Below are 20,117 nucleotides of genomic sequence, written 5' to 3'. Positions count from 1 at the left end.
TCTCATCGGCTCTCGTGCACCCTCGACAACATCTAGCACGACCCCGGAATATAGAAAAAATCGAGTGATTAAGATCCCGAACGGCAATATATTTGTCGTACTGTACCAAGCCTTTGATCGGATCCTTTCAAATATATATTCCACAAGGTCGATCGAAATGTCACAAGCCAACCTCGATCTTGTGTTGCCGAGGGTCAATATTGTTGGCAATTATCATATTCATAATCTTGAAGAAAGGAGATAAATCTGTCTGCCTAATACTCTTCATCCCATCATACACTAGAGCATCTAGACCAACAATCAGATCTCTGACCTCATGATCAGGGAGTGTATCAACCTCATTTATGTAAACTGGTCACTCGTCCTGAGCCGTCTTCGCATCAACTGAATGATCAGACTCTCTAAGCAGCAGGTTCAGATAGGCATCAACCAGCCTTGGAATACTGAGATATGCAACGAGTCCGTCCGTTAAAAATATAATAGGAGCTCATAGGACACAGATCTTGTATGCCCCTTCATCGTCTGGATTGGCACCACCGAACTCTTTATAGAACTCAGCGAAAATGTCAATATAGAAAATGAGCTCCATTTCTTCTTCTTACTGATCTAAGATTGGTGCCCAACCATGATCATTGAATATTGATAGGAGGGAATGACCCTCCCATATAAGAGTCATAAAATCATACAGTTTTACCTGCTACTCCAGTAAAACAGTCCGCTCTCGAATTATTTGGATGGAAGGTTTGTCTAGTATGCCACGTTTTCAGCCCCTATAAGACATTATTGTAAATGAAATTTAAAAAATAAAATATATATTCAACATTAGTGATAAAATCTAATATGAGAAAAGATTCATAAAATTATATACAAAAAATTATATACTAATAGAAATCTCATAAATTAATCGATAGAACAATTTAATAAAATAATAAAAATAAATTAATAAGTTAATATAAAATAATTGGTTTGAACAGTATCTATAGTGGTTGAACAGACACTATAACGTTTGAACGGACAAAATTGTGGTAGAACGGAAAACATCTAGTTTAGTTCAAACTGTACGAACGTCACATGAAAAAATGCCACGATGAATATTTTCTAAATATTAATTCATAAGATGATCATTTTATTTTGGCTTCCTAAACATCTTAAGTATTCTACTTAGATGATTTTGAGTTAGGAAATCAATGTCAAGTAGTACAAAAATTTTCTTCTAGAAATATTTATGACGTTATCCTTGAGGCAGAGGGATAAAATGAAAAAGAAAATGATCTCTCTGCTCAAGAAGCATACCAAGGAAGGAAGTTCGCATCCCATCTCTACTTATTCCTAACTCTTCGTCTGACTCACTATTAGAAACTGACTCTACAGAATAAGGTAAATAGCTAGTACTCATTTTCTTAATTAAAATAATTGATAATTGATACGAAGTAAATAACTAAATATTATTTTATAAAGATAACAGTACAATCTCGTCACAAACGAGGCACTACTAGAGGCGTGACGTTGGAGAAATATCGTAAAATGGGTAAGATTAAGGTTAAAATTCCTGACGAACATACCGAAGGCGAGGGACAACAAACAGCTTGACTTGCATTGCATGTGGGTACTCTTACACGGACTTATGAACTTTTGGCTACGAGTTCATGGCATAAAATCTAGCAAAATGTGAAACAGCTTATAAAGAAATTTTATTTGGTATGTAATATTTAAATAATAAATTTATATTGATATTATTTAATATTTTAAATGATAATATATTTGCATATATACTTTTTCAATGATGACTTCGAACTAAATTTTGGTTGGAGAGATGAGTGTAAGATTGTCGATGAGCTGATGTGTAATGCATTCCGCAAGTATAAGGCGAGATATCACGAGCATTACAAGAAGTACGATAACAAAGAAGATGCATGCTAGCATCCTATTCTGGATGTCTAACCTGAAGATTGGAAAAAATATTGTAACATGTTTGAGGATCCATCATATAAGGTAAATTAAATGAATTCTTTATCTGTCATATTTGTAATTTTCACTTACTAATTTTTACAACTTCTAAGCAGGAGCGAAGTTTTATGAACAAAACAAATAGATCGAAGTTGAAAATTCATCATCATGCAAGCTCAAGATCATTACATCACCTATCTCTAAAATTGGTAAAGTATTTTTTTTTATTCTATATAGTTTGTTTTTAATATTGACTTTATATCTTAACAATGTTTATTGTAGAAAGAGTCAGACACCAATTATGATTTGACAAAATTATATGTTACATCACATGTTAATAGTAATGAAGAGTGGACTCATTTCGATGCTCATGAGAATTATGTAAGTATTATAATTTGTTTTAATTAAACATATTTAAATTATTGTGTCAATATTAATTTTATATGTTGTGTGTATGATAAAATGGTTGCCCTTCGTATTGAAACTACATCAAATCAGAATTCATCAACAAGTTATGTTAAAATTTTTACACAAATTATGGGTCAACGTTCAGGATATTTGAGAGATTTTGGTCGTTATGTAAAACCAAAAGGTTCTTCATCAACATCAAGTACTACTGTCATTGCGTTAGAGAATGCGAATTCTAGAATCGAAAAATTGATTACGAAACAGCATGAGTTAGAGGCTCAATTGACGAAATAAGCAGATATAGAAATACGCATAAAACAACAAAAAGATCAACAAAGAGATATGCAACTCCAAATGCAGACGCTTATGCAACAATTTAGGCCTCCAAACAATTGATTTTCGCGTTTTGCATAAATTTTAATATTTATAAAATTATGTACTAATAACATTATTAATATTATTACTATTTTATTTATTTAACTCTGACTTATTATATTAGTTTTATTTATATTGAACAATTTGAAATGTATTTTTGAAATATAAATATCTATTTGGTTTTAAATTAGTATTCTCCATGAAAATACTAACCGTTCGAACAATCATCAAACGTTCAAACATATATACATCGAACACAACCGTTCGAACCTCACAAGTTAGAGTTTGAATGGTAAAAAAACGTTGCAACTCATTCAAACACATTCAAACAGGCAACTCACTTTTTCCGTCCCAAACACGTTCGAACGATTTAATCAATTATAAAAATTAATATCATTTATGTTCGATCATCAATTTGTTTGTTTGAACGTTTCTTCATGTGTATTTGGTCGAATGGACTGGTATCAATTGACCGGCCATGAAGTACCCGTTCAAACAGACATATTGTTTAAACATTTTTTTGGTCATTCGAACGACTTCTTGAGATGAATTTCAATCATCTCGGAAAGAAATTTCATTCGACCGTAATTGCACAGTCCAGCAAAATTTTGTCCCAAAAGATATTTTTTTAGACGAATTTGTGATTTTCATCCCAAAATACCTTTTGGGACAGTTATATTGAGATGACCTTATGACACTTTTTTTTTCGAAAATCCAGTCTTTTTGGATGAAACTTTTCATCCTAAAAGACCTTATTTGTTGTGGTGAATTGTGATAATATTTTAATTTTGTTTTGTTTCTAACAATATTTTACCTTTATTTTTACAGATAAGATGAGATTAGATGATTTAATATAAAAGTTTAAAGTTAAATAAAATATTATTAGAATATATTTTTTTAATATTATTTTTGTTTTGAGATTTGAAAACGTTGAATTATTTATTTTATTTTGTATGAAAATTTGAAAAAGTTGTATTGATTAGATGAAATAAGATGATAATAGTTATAAAAACAAACAAGGCCTTAACATTTTTGTGTTACTTCCAAATGGTTTTGTATGCATTAAATATTAGACGTTTCAATGGACTATTATAATGTTAGTCGTCTAAGTAGTAATTCAATTTTTTTGGCAAGACTGAGGTTTAAATTATGGCTCAATCTTATTAAAGGGAGGGTATGTGACTTCCCACCCAAATAGGAAATACACCTCCTATAACTCGTTTTGTAACTATTTTTGTTTTTTTCCCAAAAGCGGCCATAATCTTTCACCACATAAATAGAAAATTTAGTATTACTACTTTTTTGTTACTTTTTTATTAACAATTTCATTTAATACTAAAATAATTATAATCTTATAACTAATTTGTTTCCCAAAAATACTATAAATTTAAAATAAATTATAAAATAATTATAATTAAAAGTTATGTATTTATGATAAAAAGTAATCTACAGGAAGAATTAGGGCTGTAAGTCGGCCAGTCCGGACCGAGAAGACCGACCGGTTGGTCCGGATCGGACCGAACCGAGAATAGGCATTCTCTGTTTCGGTCCTCACAAAATGAGATTTTCGCTCTTCGGTCCGGTCCCGGGTTTAGGGGTTTTCGGACCAGACCGGACCGAGAAGCATTGGACCGGATCGGACCGAACCGAATTGGACCGTACCGGACCGAATTGGACCGGACCGGACCGACAAAAAAATTAAATTATATATTTATATTTTTTATATAATAAATTATGTAATTTTCATCTAACCTACCACATTGTCCAATTAACCTATCATCAATTCACCACTAACTAATTAGTAGACATCTACAAATACAAGACTACATCTATCTAGATTCTACATTATTAGATAACATTTTTTAATATATCTAAATTGTAAGTAAGTATAAAGCTATTAAAAATTTAAAAGTAACTAATGTAAATTATAATTAACTTCATGATTCATGTATGACATGAATATCAATTAACTCACCTATGAGTCTATGACTAATTCACCATTAACTAATTTATAAGTTAGAAGTTAGAACTATAATAAATTGTAATACATTGACATACTCTAAATTTGTAATAAAGTAACAATTAACATCATCAATATAATTATAAGTTTATAACTAAACTAAATTTATAACTAAATCAATGTAAGTCTATAAGATATTATAACTAGTAACTACAAGTCTACAAGTCTATATATAGTATCAATACAACTAATACTATGACTAATGACTAATGAGTATTACTAATGAGTATGAGTAATGAGTCTATATGATATATCACTGATTCACTATGACTCTAATTTACTATTAGTAATTTAGTATAGTATAGTCCATAATTTAGTATCCATGTGTTATTATATAATATATATTCCATAATATATAACATATATAATTATATTATTAGTATCACTATTAGTATTAGAGTATAATATATAATATTATCATTAATTATTTTTTCAATGAGTTACAAGAATAATCACCATTAAATAGTTTAATTAAATTTACTAATTTAAATAATTTTTTTAATTAATTTATGTGCCAAAAAGATAAAAAAAATCACAAGTTTAAAATTAAAACACATCAAGTTTGGAAAACATCAAACGGCGCCGTTAAAAACAAAATTGGACTTAAACAGTGCCGTTTAAGTCCCAACCGGTCCGGATATGCATTCACTGGTTGCGTGAAACGGCGTCGTTTCACGCAACCTTTTTTTTTTAAATGAGTGCAAGCTTACTTAAATGGTGCCGTTTGGGTTCAAATTTAATCCAAACGGCGCCGTTTCGTCACCCCCACTTCCCCAGTTAGCCCCCGGCCCCCAACCCCCCACTCCACGGGCCACGAAATTGGAATTCTTAGTTTCCCAATTCCGTAACCCTAGCAGCCGCGCGACAACCCCCCTCTCCAGCAGCCCAGCCCCTCCGTTCGGTCTCCTGAAAATTCCAGTCGGCAGTCCATCGTCTAAGTCGTCTTTGTTGGGTCCCCAAAAAATTACAACCGACAGCCCCACTCAACCGCTCCGGTACTGCCTCAGACTTCAAAGCCTCACTCTCGGTATGTTTATTTCATTTCATCTACTTGTAATTCTCGGTATCTTGATCTTGAATATTGTGAATTTGTGGGGGTATAAAATTTCGGATGCCCGAATATGAAACCCTTTTTTTCTCTTGATTTTGTTTATTTATTGGCCCTCTTGTTTGGTTGGTTAGAAAATTTTTTAATGGTGAATCGGTGATTACAGAAAAATCTCTCTTTTTAAATCATAGACTATAGTTTATTATGTCTTAAATTTTAATAACCTGATTATAGACTATAGTTTATTATGTCTTAAATCATAGACTAGTAGTAGAAGTAGTAGTTATATGCATCTATTTTGGTATCATTACGCTGCAATTAAAGTGGAGCCTAACGCCCTGCAACAATATATCAAACAGTTGGCCGACCTAATTTCCTTGAAGCCAAATACCTGCACCACAGCTAGCCATGTTTAATTAGCTTGCATGATCTACCTAGCACCATAATCAGATCAGTAACATGCATGCATCATGATATCATGCTATTTCTTAATAATTTCTTTGTTTACACTTTACAGAATACTGTGAAAACTGAAAAGTATGTCAAGCTAAAAGATGTAGGAAGCTATGGCTTATGAGCTGTCAAGAGAAGAATTATCTTTATTGTAATTTGTATTTAAAGCTTTTAATTTTTCAGTTATTTGGGAATTGTATAATTTTTAATTTTCATTATAATTTATCTATGCTTGGAAATGTTTTTTTTTTTCTTTCTTACTTTTAGAAGCCAAATCTGCTTGGAATGTTATTTCAATTTTCTTTCATTATCTAGTATAATTTTTAGTTTAACTATGTTTAAATTGTTTGGAATCTTTGGATGGATTAGTAGTAAGAAAATCAAGTAGCTATTCCTTTTTTAAAGTTTTTTATGGATATAGACAAAATTTATTTTTTGTACTAAAACCTTTTATTCAAATTTATTCACTGTAATTTAGTTAGCATTGCTTGGCAACACAAGTATTATTAATTTATTATATTGACAATTTTTTTATGATTATTTTTATTTTCCCTTTAAGTTCTTTTGTATTTTTTGGCTTCAAATTGGATAAATTGTTAGTGGGCTTTCACCATTGGGCCGAAAAAACAGAGGAATAAGATTGGGCTTTTGGCACCATTGGGTCGAAAAAACAGAGGAAGAAGATTGGGCTTTTGGCCCATCCGATTAGGATTGGACCGAATAGGACCGACCAGACCGGACCGGACCGGACCGAATTGGACCGGACCGGACCGGACCGGACCGAATTGGACCGGACCGGACCGGTCCTTCTGCCTATTCGGTCCGGTCTAGGGTGAAAAAACCCTGGACCGAATTAGTCTGGTCCGATCCATAACACCTCCTTCAGACCGACCAGACCGGACCGAATTCACCCCTAGGAAAAATGATGATATGTCATCCATAGTATATATAATTTAAAAGAGTAATACTAAGTACAAGTTCTAAATAGATAAGTTTTATTAAAAAAAAAAGTGTAAAAAAGTGGATATCACTAATAAAAAATAATTTCTTTTATACTTTCTTTTTAGATAGGGTCCACTTCTTTATAAAGATTTATATGAAACTTTTTTTTTAAGAAAAATGTCATCATTCATTCCTTCACTAAGAAAAAATTACATCCATGACTAGATACATGTGGGAATATCTCCATATCAACCATTTGGAGCTCAACTAGTATGCTACTAGACTGATCTAGTCTTTATTGCTACTGATACTCTCTACAGACAAACGTCTAAGAGATAATATGGTGCCTAAATAGAGACTCAACCTCATCCTTTATTGAAAGGGATGACTCAACCTTTTAGAGACAAATCGTCCAAAAGACAAACTCTTCTTTTATTTTTACTATATAATAAGGAAAACAATAACGAAAAATGATGGATTACAATTTGGACTAACTCTAGTAAATTTTGACGGCGCGTGAAAGGTAACAAGTTTGTCTATTTTTAACTATAAAAGTAATATCTGAAAGATTTGGTAGTGGTGAGATTCTGGTGATCCGGCGTGTGTGGTGAGAAGAGCAGTCGAAAGAGATGGCGTGTGAGGACCACACACGATGATTTCTACAAAATTGCTATTATCCTCCAAATAATTTACGGCTTGAGAGTTTTTTTGTGCTGCGTATGTCTTTTGAGAGTTATTAAAAAATTATAGATCTCATTTTTTTGACCTTGAAGAAAGAAAAATATACTAAAAAATATACTAGAAAGGAGAGGGGGAAGGAAGCGAAATTGAGATCCGGAGGAAAATTCAGACTAATTAATAGTTATAAATGAGATTTAATAGAAAAAGACGGCCACAATTAATAGTTATATGGCCCTTGCTAGCTAGCATTCTATATCAAAGTTCAAAATGCAGACTAGATCAGTACTAATTAAGTTTGACCGGTCACAAAAGACGGCTGGAGTAGTTGTTAATTAATCCCCTGAATTATTTTTTGCCCTTTCTTGTGTTAGCTGGTGTTATTCGCACACGCCCAGTGACATTATGCATGGGGGGTTAGATTTAGGATGTTTGAGATAGGATGAGATCAATTTTGTGGATGGTATTGAAATTATTTATGAATAATATTGAAATTATTTAAGTTAAGATATTTTATTAAATTTTAGAAATAGAAAGATAAAAAAGTGATTAAAAATATTATAATATTATAATATTATTTTTATTTTGAAATTTAAAAAAGTAGTATTATTTTTTTATTTTTTTTTTTTAACTTGAAAAAGTTGTAATGAATAAGTAATGATTAGATGAAAAAGTTAAACATTTAAAATTAAAAAATGTTTGTATTTGAGTAAAGTTTGAAAATGAAATTATAGGGGATCCATGCTTGGAAAATGAGATGAAATGAGAATTTTGTGAATAGTAGTGAAATGGTTTGAGTTAACTATTTTTTGAGTTTTGGAAAAAGAGAAAAAAAATTGAAAAAAAATATTATAAAATTAAAATATTGTTAGAATATAATTTTTTAATGTTATTTTTGTTTTGAGATTTGAAAAAGTTAAATTATTTTTTATTTTTTATTTTTTATTTGAAAGTTTAGGAAAATTGTAATGATTAGTTTGGAAATGTTTGTATTTAAGTGAAGTTTGAGAAGGAAATAAGATGAGATGAGATTTCATTCCCAAACAAACCAGCCTGTTTGGATATTTAGAATATCTCAGTATATCTATGAATAGTAATGAAATTATTTTAGTTAAGATATTTTAGGTGTCGTTTAGATAGTGAGTTGAGATGAAATGAGTTAAAATGAAAATTGAAAGTTAAATAAATATTGTTATAATATTATTTTTTAACATTATTATTATTTTGAGATTTAAAGAAATTGAATTGTTTATTATATTTTATATGAAAATTTGGAAAAGTTCTAATGATTGTTTTCGGAAATGAAAGAGAAAAATTTGAATAAAAATATTATAAAATTAAAAAATTATTTAAATATTCTTTTTTAATATTCTTTTTGTTTTGAAATTTGAAAAAGTGGTATTATTTTTTGTGTTTTGTTTACAAATTTAAAAAAATTGTGATAATTAGATAATAATTAGATAAAAAATAAAACTTTAGAATTAAAAAGTGTTTTATATTTAAATCTCACAAAATATGAGAATATTTTAGAGCAATTTTATTGTCAAACGGCCCTTAGAAGATGGCATCATGGCCGCAGGCTAGAAAATAGGCCGGGACGTACGCACCCCGTCTTTATTATCGTAAACTTTTCATTAATCGGAAATCAAAAAATGTCAAAGTTAATTTTTGCGTACATTAATAATACATGCAGATCAGGCTTCACATGCATATGGGGTTTGGACCAGAGATACGGTACAAGGCTAGTAGACTCGTTGAACAGTTTGCCGTTTCTATATATGAATTTCTTATTATGGTGGAGTTTTTGTTTTTGTTTTCAGTGACGTTTGGTAAATGATCAGTCGTTTTTCCCACCAGACTTCGCTTAAAATTCCTATGCTGCGCCTGCATTTATCGTTTTCTCCCAACGTGCATGCATGTCAAAAGGGAACTAAGCTGGAGTAAGTTGCTATTCATGATGATCTCCAACTAAATTTTGGCTTGGATTTGCGGCTTCCAGACTGGTATTAAACCTAGATAATTAACCATGCATTCGTGTAAGGTTAAATACATGCATGCAGCTTGAAGCTGGCTTGATCTCAAGGGTTTTTTTTTTTTTTTTTTTTTTTCTCTCTCTCTGTCCGGGTACGTACGTAGGTAAAACTCTATTGACAATTTCAGGTGCCCTTCTCATCTGTCTTTTCTTCTTCTTTCTCACTTTTCTTGGGAATCTCTTGGCATTTGGTTTTGTTCATTTCAGTTACCATATATCGTGTTGTTATTGAATAACGATTATTGGTTTGGCAACTTCAGTTTTGCAAGGTTCTTGATTTTGATGGAAGAAGTGGATGATGAAGCTCAGTAGGATTAATCAAACTAATAAGTTGGATACTTTTGTTAAAAACTCAACCATCGATCCAAAAGCCCTAAGACTATTGAATACTAATTTGGTTAAGCCATTAACCCTCATGATCATAACATTCCACCATACTTCGGAATTCGACGTCCACGGCCCATTTTGCATTTTGCTAAGTTGTGCGCAATGAAGTTGGCACATTTGTCGACTTTTGTGGCCCTAGAGTAGGCTACATCTTTAAGATTTCAAAGACTAATGGGAATTAGGATGTCGTTTTTAATGCAGGGGGAGTCTTCTAGGCAATTCATTTCAAGGAGAAGAAACCAGCTCATTCCTACTTGTGACATCTTTCAAGACTACTAGTAGCTTTAGAATTCCGTATATTCTTCCACTGATCCAGCTTTTATATATTGTTTATCTATATTTATGTTGCTAATTTAAGCCCTCAATTTCGTTCTGCAGTTGCAATTGAAGGCCTGAAAACTAGATTGATCTCTTGGACTAGGAAATATGGTGGTGGAGGATGGCCTGGAAGGCGATACAGGTATAGATAAGGCCACCACCTCGGAAGGCAATGCCGAAGCAGAGGAAAACCCGGCCGGCATAAATGGGAACCAGCTGCAAGATTCTCAGAGAAGCAAAGAAGATGATCATCAAGAAACAAAGACAGTTCCTTTTCTCAAGCTTTTCTCGTTTGCAGATTCCACTGATATTGCATTGATGATTGTTGGCACAATTGGAGCCATTGCAAATGGGTTAGGCACGCCGCTTATGACAGTACTGTTTGGAAAACTGGTCAATAGTTTTGGCAATAACCAAAATAATGTCCAAGAAATCGTTGATGTAGTTTCCAAGGTTAAAAAAAAAAAAAAAAAAGCTTCTATTTTCTTTCATGTGTTTGTTTTATTGATATGAAGACGCTAATTATCCCACCTTGTGAAATATTACAGATCGCTCTAGAATTTGTCTACTTGGCTCTGGGGATTGGCTGTGCAGCATACCTTCGTAAGCACATTTCTTGTTCAAAATCATTCTACATTTTTCAAGGTGCATAGACAGTCTGCTAGGCATAACCTCTTCAAGATTTATGAACTCTGCTTGGTTGTTTGTCAGAGGTGACATGCTGGATGGTCACGGGGGAAAGACAGGCTTCAAGAATAAGGGGTTTGTATCTGAAAGCTATATTGAGACAAGACGTTACTTTCTTTGACAAGGAAACTAACACTGGAGAGATTGTTGGGAGAATGTCTGGTGATACTGTTTCCATACAGGATGCCATGGGTGAGAAGGTATTAAACATATGCTATAATACATCAAAGATGATTACTACAAAAAGTTTTTTACAAACTGACATGACTTGACATAGTACGCCAAATCAATCTGCTTATTTACAGTTTTACAATATAATGTGCCAATATTCATCACTCTAAAGGCAATCTTGTAGTCAACTAAATCTGCCTATTTCCTGCAGGTTGGGAAGTTTCTACAGTTGACATCAACTTTCATTGGGGGCTTCATAGTATCATTTATAAGGGGGTGGCTTCTTACCATTATTCTTTGCTCTGCTATTCCTCTTCTTGCGGCAGCTTCTGGTGCTGTGGCCATTGCTATATCCAAAACGGCATCCCAAGGACAAGAAGCTTCTGCAGAGGCAGCAAATGTTGTTGAACAAACAATTGGCGCAATCAGAACCGTACGTCAATCTATCAAAAGCAAATATACATTTGGAAAGTATTAGGATAATTTAACATTTTAACATGATATCAGAGCAGAAATCTTGATACAGTTAATCTGATTTTGATCTATACTAATGAATCTTTGGCAAAAGTATGAAATATGTCATTAATTGCTTCAATTGTAGGTTGCATCCTTTACAGGAGAGAAGCAAGCCATAGCAAGTTTCGGCAGATGTCTTGTACATTCTTACAAAGCTGGGGTTCGTGAAGGATTTACAGCAGGAGCAGGTTTTGGGATAATACTGTTGGTTGTGTTTTGTAGCTATGCGTTGGCTGTATATAGTGGTGCGAAGCTGATAATTGAGAAAGGGTACAAAGGGGGTGATGTGATGAACGTGGTTACTGCTGTCTTAACATCTTCCATGTGAGCTGCATTTTGTATTTTGTATTTTTTTTTTTTTTTTCCTTTAGCTTATTGCACCACATTCTTCTCAATCTCCTTTAAATCCTCTCTAAGTTTTTCCTTGTTCTCTTTTACTTTCACTTTTCAATGAGTAGTTTTTCTTCATTTTCACTTGGGATTTTTTTCAATATTTTTCCTTACTTTCATGAAGTTAAAAAAAAAATAAACTGATACTTTTATTTTATTTTTTTGAATTTGGACATATGTTTATAAATATTTGAAGTTATTTATATGACTGAATATATGAATTTACCCGACGTATTATGATTTTTCTTGGTTTATTTGTTTATATGTTCTTGCCTTTCGATATCATATGGATGCTTCAGGTCCCTAGGCCAGTTATCTCCCCCCTTGAGTGCATTTTCTGTCGGCCGAGCTGCAGCCTTCAAGATGTTTGAGACAATCGAGAGGAAGCCAGAGATAAGTTCTTTTGACACAAGCGGAAAAGTATTGGATGATCTTCGTGGAGAGATTGAATTGAAGGATGTTTATTTCAGCTATCCAAGCCGACCTCATGAGAAAATATTCAATGGATTTTCTCTTTACGTCCCTTGTGGCTCGACTGCAGCTTTAGTTGGAGAAAGTGGAAGTGGGAAGTCAACAGTGATCAGTCTTGTAGAGAGATTCTATGATCCACAAGCTGGTGAAGTTCGTATAGATGACATTAACCTCAAAGAATTTCAGCTCAAGTGGATTAGAGGGAAAATTGGTCTTGTTAGCCAGGAACCTGTGTTGTTTGCCTCCAGCATTAAGGATAACATTGCATATGGAAAAGATGGTGCAAGTATTGAAGAGATAAGAGCTGCAGCTGAACTTGCAAATGCTGCTAAATTTATTGATAAATTGCCACAGGTTCTAATCTTCATACTTTTAGACCCCCGTGTTCATCTTTAATGGCAGAAAATTGTTATTTTAGTATTGGATTTTGACTTTTACTGCCAGGGACTAGACACCACTGTTGGTGACCACGGAACACAGATGTCTGGTGGACAGAAGCAGAGGATTGCCATTGCAAGAGCAATTTTGAAAGACCCACGAATTCTACTTCTGGACGAAGCTACAAGTGCACTTGATGCAGAATCAGAGAAAATAGTGCAAGAGGCATTGGATAGGATCATGGTTAATCGAACAACTGTCATTGTCGCTCATCGTTTGAGCACAGTGAGGAATGCTGATATGATTGCAGTCATTCACAGAGGAAAGATGGTTGAAAAAGGTACCTTAAGAATCTATATATATATATATATATATATATATATATATATATATATATTCTCCAGGTTTGGTGTATTCTAAATTTTACATGAAGAGTGCAAAATATTAAGTCCTGGTGTATAAATTCAGCAGTTTTCTGAATCATCAGTGCATATCTTTTTTATGTTATGATCATATTTAAATTTATAAAAATTTGTTAGTTTTCTGAATCATGGAAGAGCATAGACATACCTTTCCCATAATCCATTTGGCTATTGATCAGGCTCGCACTCAGAACTACTCAAGGATCCAGAGGGAGCATACTCTCAGCTTATACGCTTGCAAGAAGGAAAAAAGAAGTCAAAGCATACATCAGATGATCAAAACAGGCCTGAAATTAATGTGGAATCTTCTAGGAATTCAAGTTTTCGTCAGAAGAGTCAAAGAGCATCAATCCTACGATCCATAAGTCGGGGATCATCTGGAGTGGGAAATAGCAGCCATCACTCGTTCTCATCTGCATTTGGAGTGCCTGCAGGACTTGATGTAATTGATACTGCAGCATTAGAACCAGATAATGGTTTAGTAGCACGAAAGCAATCTCGGGAAGTTCAGATTCGCCGCCTTGCCTATCTCAATAAGCCAGAGATTCCGGTCCTTCTGATTGGAACTCTAGCTGCAACCATCAATGGAGTAATACTCCCAATATTTGGTTTGCTAATGTCCAAAGTAATCAAAATATTCTTCGAACCACCTCACGAACTAAGAAAGGATTCAAAGTTTTGGGCAATAATGTTTATAGTCATTGGCCTGGTAGCATTTCTGGCATCTCCAGCACGAGGATACTTTTTTGCTGTGGCTGGATCCAAGTTAATTCAACGTATCAGATCAATGTGTTTTGAAAAGGTTGTTCATATGGAGGTTGGTTGGTTCGATGAGCCTGAGAACTCAAGCGGTTGCATTGGTGCGAGGCTCTCAGCAGATGCAGCAACAGTACGTGCTCTAGTAGGAGATTCACTGTCTCAAATTGTTCAAAGTCTTGCATCAGTGGTAGCGGGTTTAGTGATCGCTTTTACTGCTAGTTGGGAGATGGCATTAATTGTCCTTGCATTGGTTCCTTTGCTTGGGGTTAATGGATATATCCAGGAAAGGTCCATGAAAGAATTCTGTGGAAACGCAAAGGTATGCTCTAAAACAATTGACACAGTTTCTACTGCAGCAAAATGCAAAATAGAATGAGTTTTGAAGGAGGAGGGGAGTAAGAAAACAATGTCCTAATTCAATAAAATGGAAGTTTTAAGCTCACTTTCTCCAGTTAACCGTATATAATGGATTATTCATCAAGGGTGAACATGATTGCAGGCAATGTACGAGGATGCGAGCCAAATAGCCAATGATGCAGTTGGCAGTATAAGAACTGTTGCTTCTTTCTGTGCTGAAGAGAAGGTGATGCAACTATATCAACAAAAATGTGAAGGCCCTAAGAAATCAGGCATAAAGGAGGGCTTGATCAGTGGAATAGGATTTGGGATGTCTAACTTCATTCTGTATTGCGTCTATGCCACGAGTTTCTATGCAGGGGCCCAATTAATTAAGCATGGCAAAGCAAAATTCTCGGCTATTTTCCAGGTAAATGTCTTCAGTAGCAAGAGTACTTTTTACAATACTTCGAAACTTGCAGAAAAACTTCGATGTCATTCATCCCATCAAACTTGCAAAAAAAATCTTCTAATATTTTTTGCACGCATGTGTGGTTTTCAGGTTTTCTTTGCTTTGACCATGGCAGCCACCGCAGTTACTCAATCAAGCTCCCTTGTAGCTGATACTGAGAAAGGCAAGAATGCAGCTGCTTCCATATTTGCTATATTAGATAGGAAGTCGAAGATTGACCCGGATGATGGATCTGGGATGACACCAGATAATGTCAAGGGAGATATCGAGCTTCATCATCTAAGCTTTAAGTATCCATCTAGGCCGGATATTCAGATTTTCAGAGACCTCAGCTTGTCTATTCGTGCAGGCAAGGTAAAGTTGTATTCTCTGATATCTTGCCTTGAATTCCACTGTTTGTTGTGACTGGTACCCTGATTTAATTTCAGTTTTTATTCTTGAATCTCTCTTTTTCAGACAGCTGCCTTGGTTGGAGAAAGTGGGAGTGGGAAATCTACAGTAATAGCATTATTGGAAAGATTTTATGATCCTGATTCAGGTTATATTACACTCGATGGAATTGAAATCAAAAGGCTGCAACTGAAGTGGTTGAGGCAACAGATGGGCCTTGTGGGGCAAGAACCAATTTTGCTTAATGACACCATCCGTGCCAACATTGCATATGGAAAGGGAGGGGATGTAACTGAGGCAGAGATTGTAGCTGCAGCAGAGATGGCCAATGCACACAGTTTCATTAGTGGATTACAACAGGTAAGAACCATGCCAATGCTTGTTCATGGATACACATGAGCTAAGATGCCTGATGAGCAATTATTCAGTAAAAATGCAACACTCTTGTACATACACTAATAATAGTGGGTAAAAGACGTTTACTAGAGATATTCCGAGCAATGATAGTTGCAGTCGTGTGTGTGTAAACGTCACGTAATCACTTTGAAAAAAAAGAATAAATACAAAATCCACATAAAAAGAAAATTAATTTTTTAATAGTGGATCCTACTCTTTTTCGAAAACCATCTTATACCCTACAATGAAAGCACTTCCACTCTTTCACATGCTTGGGGATTTCACTTGAAAAAGAAAGTATTCCATACTAATAGATTCGGATCCATAACTATGGGTTTCAATGTACATGATCTTGTAGCACTTACCAAGGGTACAACTTTTGCAGATACCTAGAACTAAAGACATTTGTTCTTACTTGATGCAAAAATGCAGGGCTATGATACTGTAGTAGGAGAACGAGGAATGCAATTGTCCGGAGGGCAGAAGCAGCGCATAGCCATTGCACGAGCTATAATCAAGAGTCCAATGATATTACTTCTAGATGAGGCTACCAGTGCACTGGATGCTGAGTCTGAGAGAGTGGTTCAAGATGCATTAGACAAAGTCATGGTTAACCGGACCACAATTGTGGTGGCTCATCGATTGTCAACAATCAAGAATGCAGATTTAATTGCTGTGGTTAAGAATGGAATTATTGTGGAGAAAGGAAAGCACGAGACTTTGATTAAAAATCAGGATGGGTTTTATGCCTCCTTAGTTGCACTTCACACAAGTGCTTCAACTGCTTGAGATTTTTTAATCTTTTTCCCGTTTAAAAAACTTGTTGGAGGTGGTACTAGTTCTCTCTCTCTTCCAACTAGAAAAGACAAGAAAATGTTATATTTATGCTTATAATCTTTTGTTAATTTCCTGAGTATTGATGGTTATAACTCATACCTTTTTAGTTTTGTGATTTTGTGACCAATTGGATTCATAAAGAGGTGAGCACCGAACTAAATCGGAGTCGATATCCTTCTAAATCCGTCTCCGACTCCGACTCCGACTCCGACTTCGTCGGAATTTCACTCTAAACCCCATCTCCGACTTCAATAGGTTCCGATCCGACTCTAATTTATCGGAGCGGAGTTGGATTTACACATCGTAACGCGCTTTGATGATGAAAAAAAAAATAGATCAAAATTCAATCAAAATCCAAACAAAATTAAGAAAAATTACTAGTAGCAATAGATCGGAAAAAAACTTGCATTTCGTCTCAAATAGAGAACAGATCAACAATATAAACAAAATATAAGATATAATGTTTACATTAAACATTATACTCAAGCTTGAAGCTCTTTCGAAATCGATCTTTGCTCTTCAGGTACAACGGGTTTCAGGAATCTAGAGACTATATCGTCTTCAACAAATGAGGAAACAATCACAAGGGGATACTTTAGATAATTTTAGGGGCTTTCGGTGGCAAGCAGAGCAGCAGCAAGAGATAAAAGAGAAATGAACAGCGGCTTGAAATTGAGAAAGTCTTCGTTTGGATCATCAACTCATCTCAACTCATCATTACAACTTTTTCAAATTCCAACACAAAATATAATAAACAATTCAACTTTTTCAAATCTCAAAATAATAATAATATTAAAAAATAATATTCTAATAATATTTTATCATATCAACTTAACTCAACTCAACTCACTTTAACATCCAAACGCAATCTGAGAGTGCAATTTTTTAGGGTTTATTTATAACAAAAATGCGAAACGGCGCCGTAGGGTATATAAGGGCAGTAGGCACCACATAGTCTATAACTATGAAAAATTCTATATATAAACCTCACACTCCTGCACACACTTAAACATATATAAGGGCTAGCTTTGTAGAACAAACTATATAGGATATACACATAGATTATTAATTAATTAGATTTTTAAATTGTACCTTTATGATTAATAGATTATGAAAATGATCAAATTAATAACTATTCTTACTGAAAGCATATTAACAAACAAATCTTTTTTGTAAAAAATTTATTTATAATTATAAGTATATCTTGATATAACTCTTACCTATTACTCTAGAATGTACACTAAATTCAATTGTTAGTATTGATTATTAATAAATACTAATTTACTAGTGTCTAATAGTGAGTTAAGATGATATGAAAGTTGAAAGTTGAATAAAATATTATTAGAATATTATTTTTTAATATTATTATTGTTTTGAAATTTGAGAAAATTGAATTATTTATTATATTTTGTATGAAAATTTGATAAAATTATAATGGTAAAATGAGATGAGGCGGTTCTTGTATCCAAACGGGGCCTAAATGTTATTATGATATAGTATTACAATTTACGTGTTATTAACTTGTTATTCTAAACTTATTTCTATACTAATATATAACTTATTTTTATACTAGACTTATTTCTATATTAATATCTAACTTATTTTTATACTAAACCTATATTATAGTGTCTAATTACATGTTATTATACTATAGTATTATATATTATTTTCAGTGTCTAATTATACGTTACATATTATTATATTATAGTATTAAATGTTATTAACTCACTATAATGCTTTATACTAATGTCTAGCTTTTTCTTATTATAAACTTTGTACTATAGTGTTTAATAACATGTTATTATATTAATTTTTAACTTATTTCTAACCTAATTATATACTAAACTTAGTATTATATGTTATTATACTAGTCTTATTATACATTAGTATATTGTTATTATACATTAGTATTACATATTATTATACATTATTTATTATACATTACTATTACATGTTATTATACTTTAGTTATTATACATTAGTATTACATGTTATTACATGTTACTATTGCATGCCACAAAGGGTTGTTGAATTTTTGGCCAGTTGGTAAGGCCTTCGAGGCACCTCTCAAATTGCATCTTTGTGGAAGATGATACCAATATGTCTATGGTGGGACATCTGGATGGAGAGGAATTGTCGCAATTTTGAGGATCGTGAAAAGACAATGAATGAGTTCAGACACCCATAATTTTTTCTTCTAACTTTATAATATTGGTCGATTGTAATATACTATGGCAGGAACATACATAATTTCGTTGTATCTTTAGACACCCATGCATAGGTGTCGCTCTTATATATATCCCGTGTACTTGGCTTCACCTTTTTCAATAAAATTCATATTTATTGATAAAAAAAAAGTTATAAATTAGTATTACATGCTATTATACGTTAGTGTTATATGATAGTAATAGTATGATGCTTATATATACTAAACTATTATTAGTCAATTTATATTATAGTATAAATATATTATTTTATAATAATTAGCTCATACTATTATTGAATTTAACTAACTATATAAGTTATAGTTATATAAAGTATATATGATGAATGTATAGAAAAATATATATATTTTTATAACATGTGTACAAAATCAGAGTTAAAGTCAGAGTCGGAGTCGGTTTTACTCCACCTCCGACTCCGACTTTTTTAGGAGAAAAAAAAAAAAAACTCCAAAGCGAAAGCCGAAGCTAAAGCAGAGTTGGATTCATATTCGGAGTCGGGTTTTTGAATTTTTTCTGAGTCATAATAAAGACTATTGAATTTTAGTGGAAGGTAATAAGCCTATGAAATTATAATTCTTGATGATCAATGCTACATTGACTCACCATATAAATAAGCTCTTGATTCCTCCTTACTATTAAATGAAATATGGGAAAGGTTTTATTTATTACTTATGATAAAAGATTTAAAATTTAATTACGCATTGTAGTTTTTATTTTAACAAGTTTAATAACTACAGCTAGTATATCTATAATTATGCTAAAAGCATATAAAGGACAATTATATCTTGGAAATACAACACCATCACCAGCCAAACTTGCCAACAGCCTCGTTTATTTTCAGAAAATATATCTTCTTATCTCATCTCATCTTACCTCATCATTACAACTTTTCTAAATCCCCACACAAAATAAAATAAATAATTTAACTTTTTCAAATTTCAAAATAAAAATAATATTAAAAAATATATTCTAATAATATTTTATTCAACTTTTTAATTTTAATCTCAACTCATCTCATATTATCTTATCTTATCTCATCTTTGAAAACAAACGAATCCT

At 32.9% G+C, this 20,117-nt stretch overlaps 1 protein-coding gene across 5 annotated transcripts; it reads left to right on the top strand.

The window, feature by feature from the left end:
* Positions 1-9,701: 9,701 nt before the first annotated feature.
* LOC121263334 (ABC transporter B family member 4-like) lies at positions 9,702-16,943 on the top strand. 5 transcript variants are annotated; one of them, XM_041166173.1, is made up of 15 exons: positions 9,702-9,874; positions 10,008-10,031; positions 10,492-10,584; positions 10,669-11,061; positions 11,157-11,211; positions 11,320-11,495; positions 11,678-11,899; positions 12,068-12,306; positions 12,672-13,197; positions 13,288-13,561; positions 13,823-14,721; positions 14,902-15,168; positions 15,301-15,564; positions 15,667-15,960; positions 16,429-16,943. In XM_041166173.1, exons 4-15 carry the CDS (start codon positions 10,717-10,719, stop codon positions 16,783-16,785), a joined length of 3,918 nt encoding a protein of 1,305 aa, XP_041022107.1. In that variant the 5' UTR covers positions 9,702-9,874; positions 10,008-10,031; positions 10,492-10,584; positions 10,669-10,716; the 3' UTR covers positions 16,786-16,943. The 5 variants fall into 5 exon arrangements, with proteins under 5 accessions (XP_041022107.1, XP_041022105.1, XP_041022106.1 ...); XM_041166171.1 differs by having other exon boundaries at positions 10,661-11,061; XM_041166172.1 differs by lacking the exon at positions 10,008-10,031.
* The last annotated feature ends 3,174 nt before the right edge of the window (positions 16,944-20,117 follow it).

The sequence above is a fragment of the Juglans microcarpa x Juglans regia genome, chromosome 4S, assembly GCF_004785595.1.
Source record: "Juglans microcarpa x Juglans regia isolate MS1-56 chromosome 4S, Jm3101_v1.0, whole genome shotgun sequence".
Lineage (NCBI taxonomy): Eukaryota > Viridiplantae > Streptophyta > Magnoliopsida > Fagales > Juglandaceae > Juglans > Juglans microcarpa x Juglans regia.
Note: the sequence above shows the minus strand (reverse complement) of the source record. Positions and strands in the feature narration are given on the sequence as shown.

Coding starts and splice junctions, on each gene's coding strand:
- LOC121263334 (XM_041166172.1), top strand. CDS start 10,717: ATGGTGGTGGAGGATGGCCTGGAAGGCGATACAGGTATAGATAAGGCC. Junction 11,496..11,677: donor AGGATGCCATGGGTGAGAAG/GTATTAAACATA, acceptor TATTTCCTGCAG/GTTGGGAAGTTTCTACAGTT. Junction 13,198..13,287: donor TTATTGATAAATTGCCACAG/GTTCTAATCTTC, acceptor TTTTACTGCCAG/GGACTAGACACCACTGTTGG.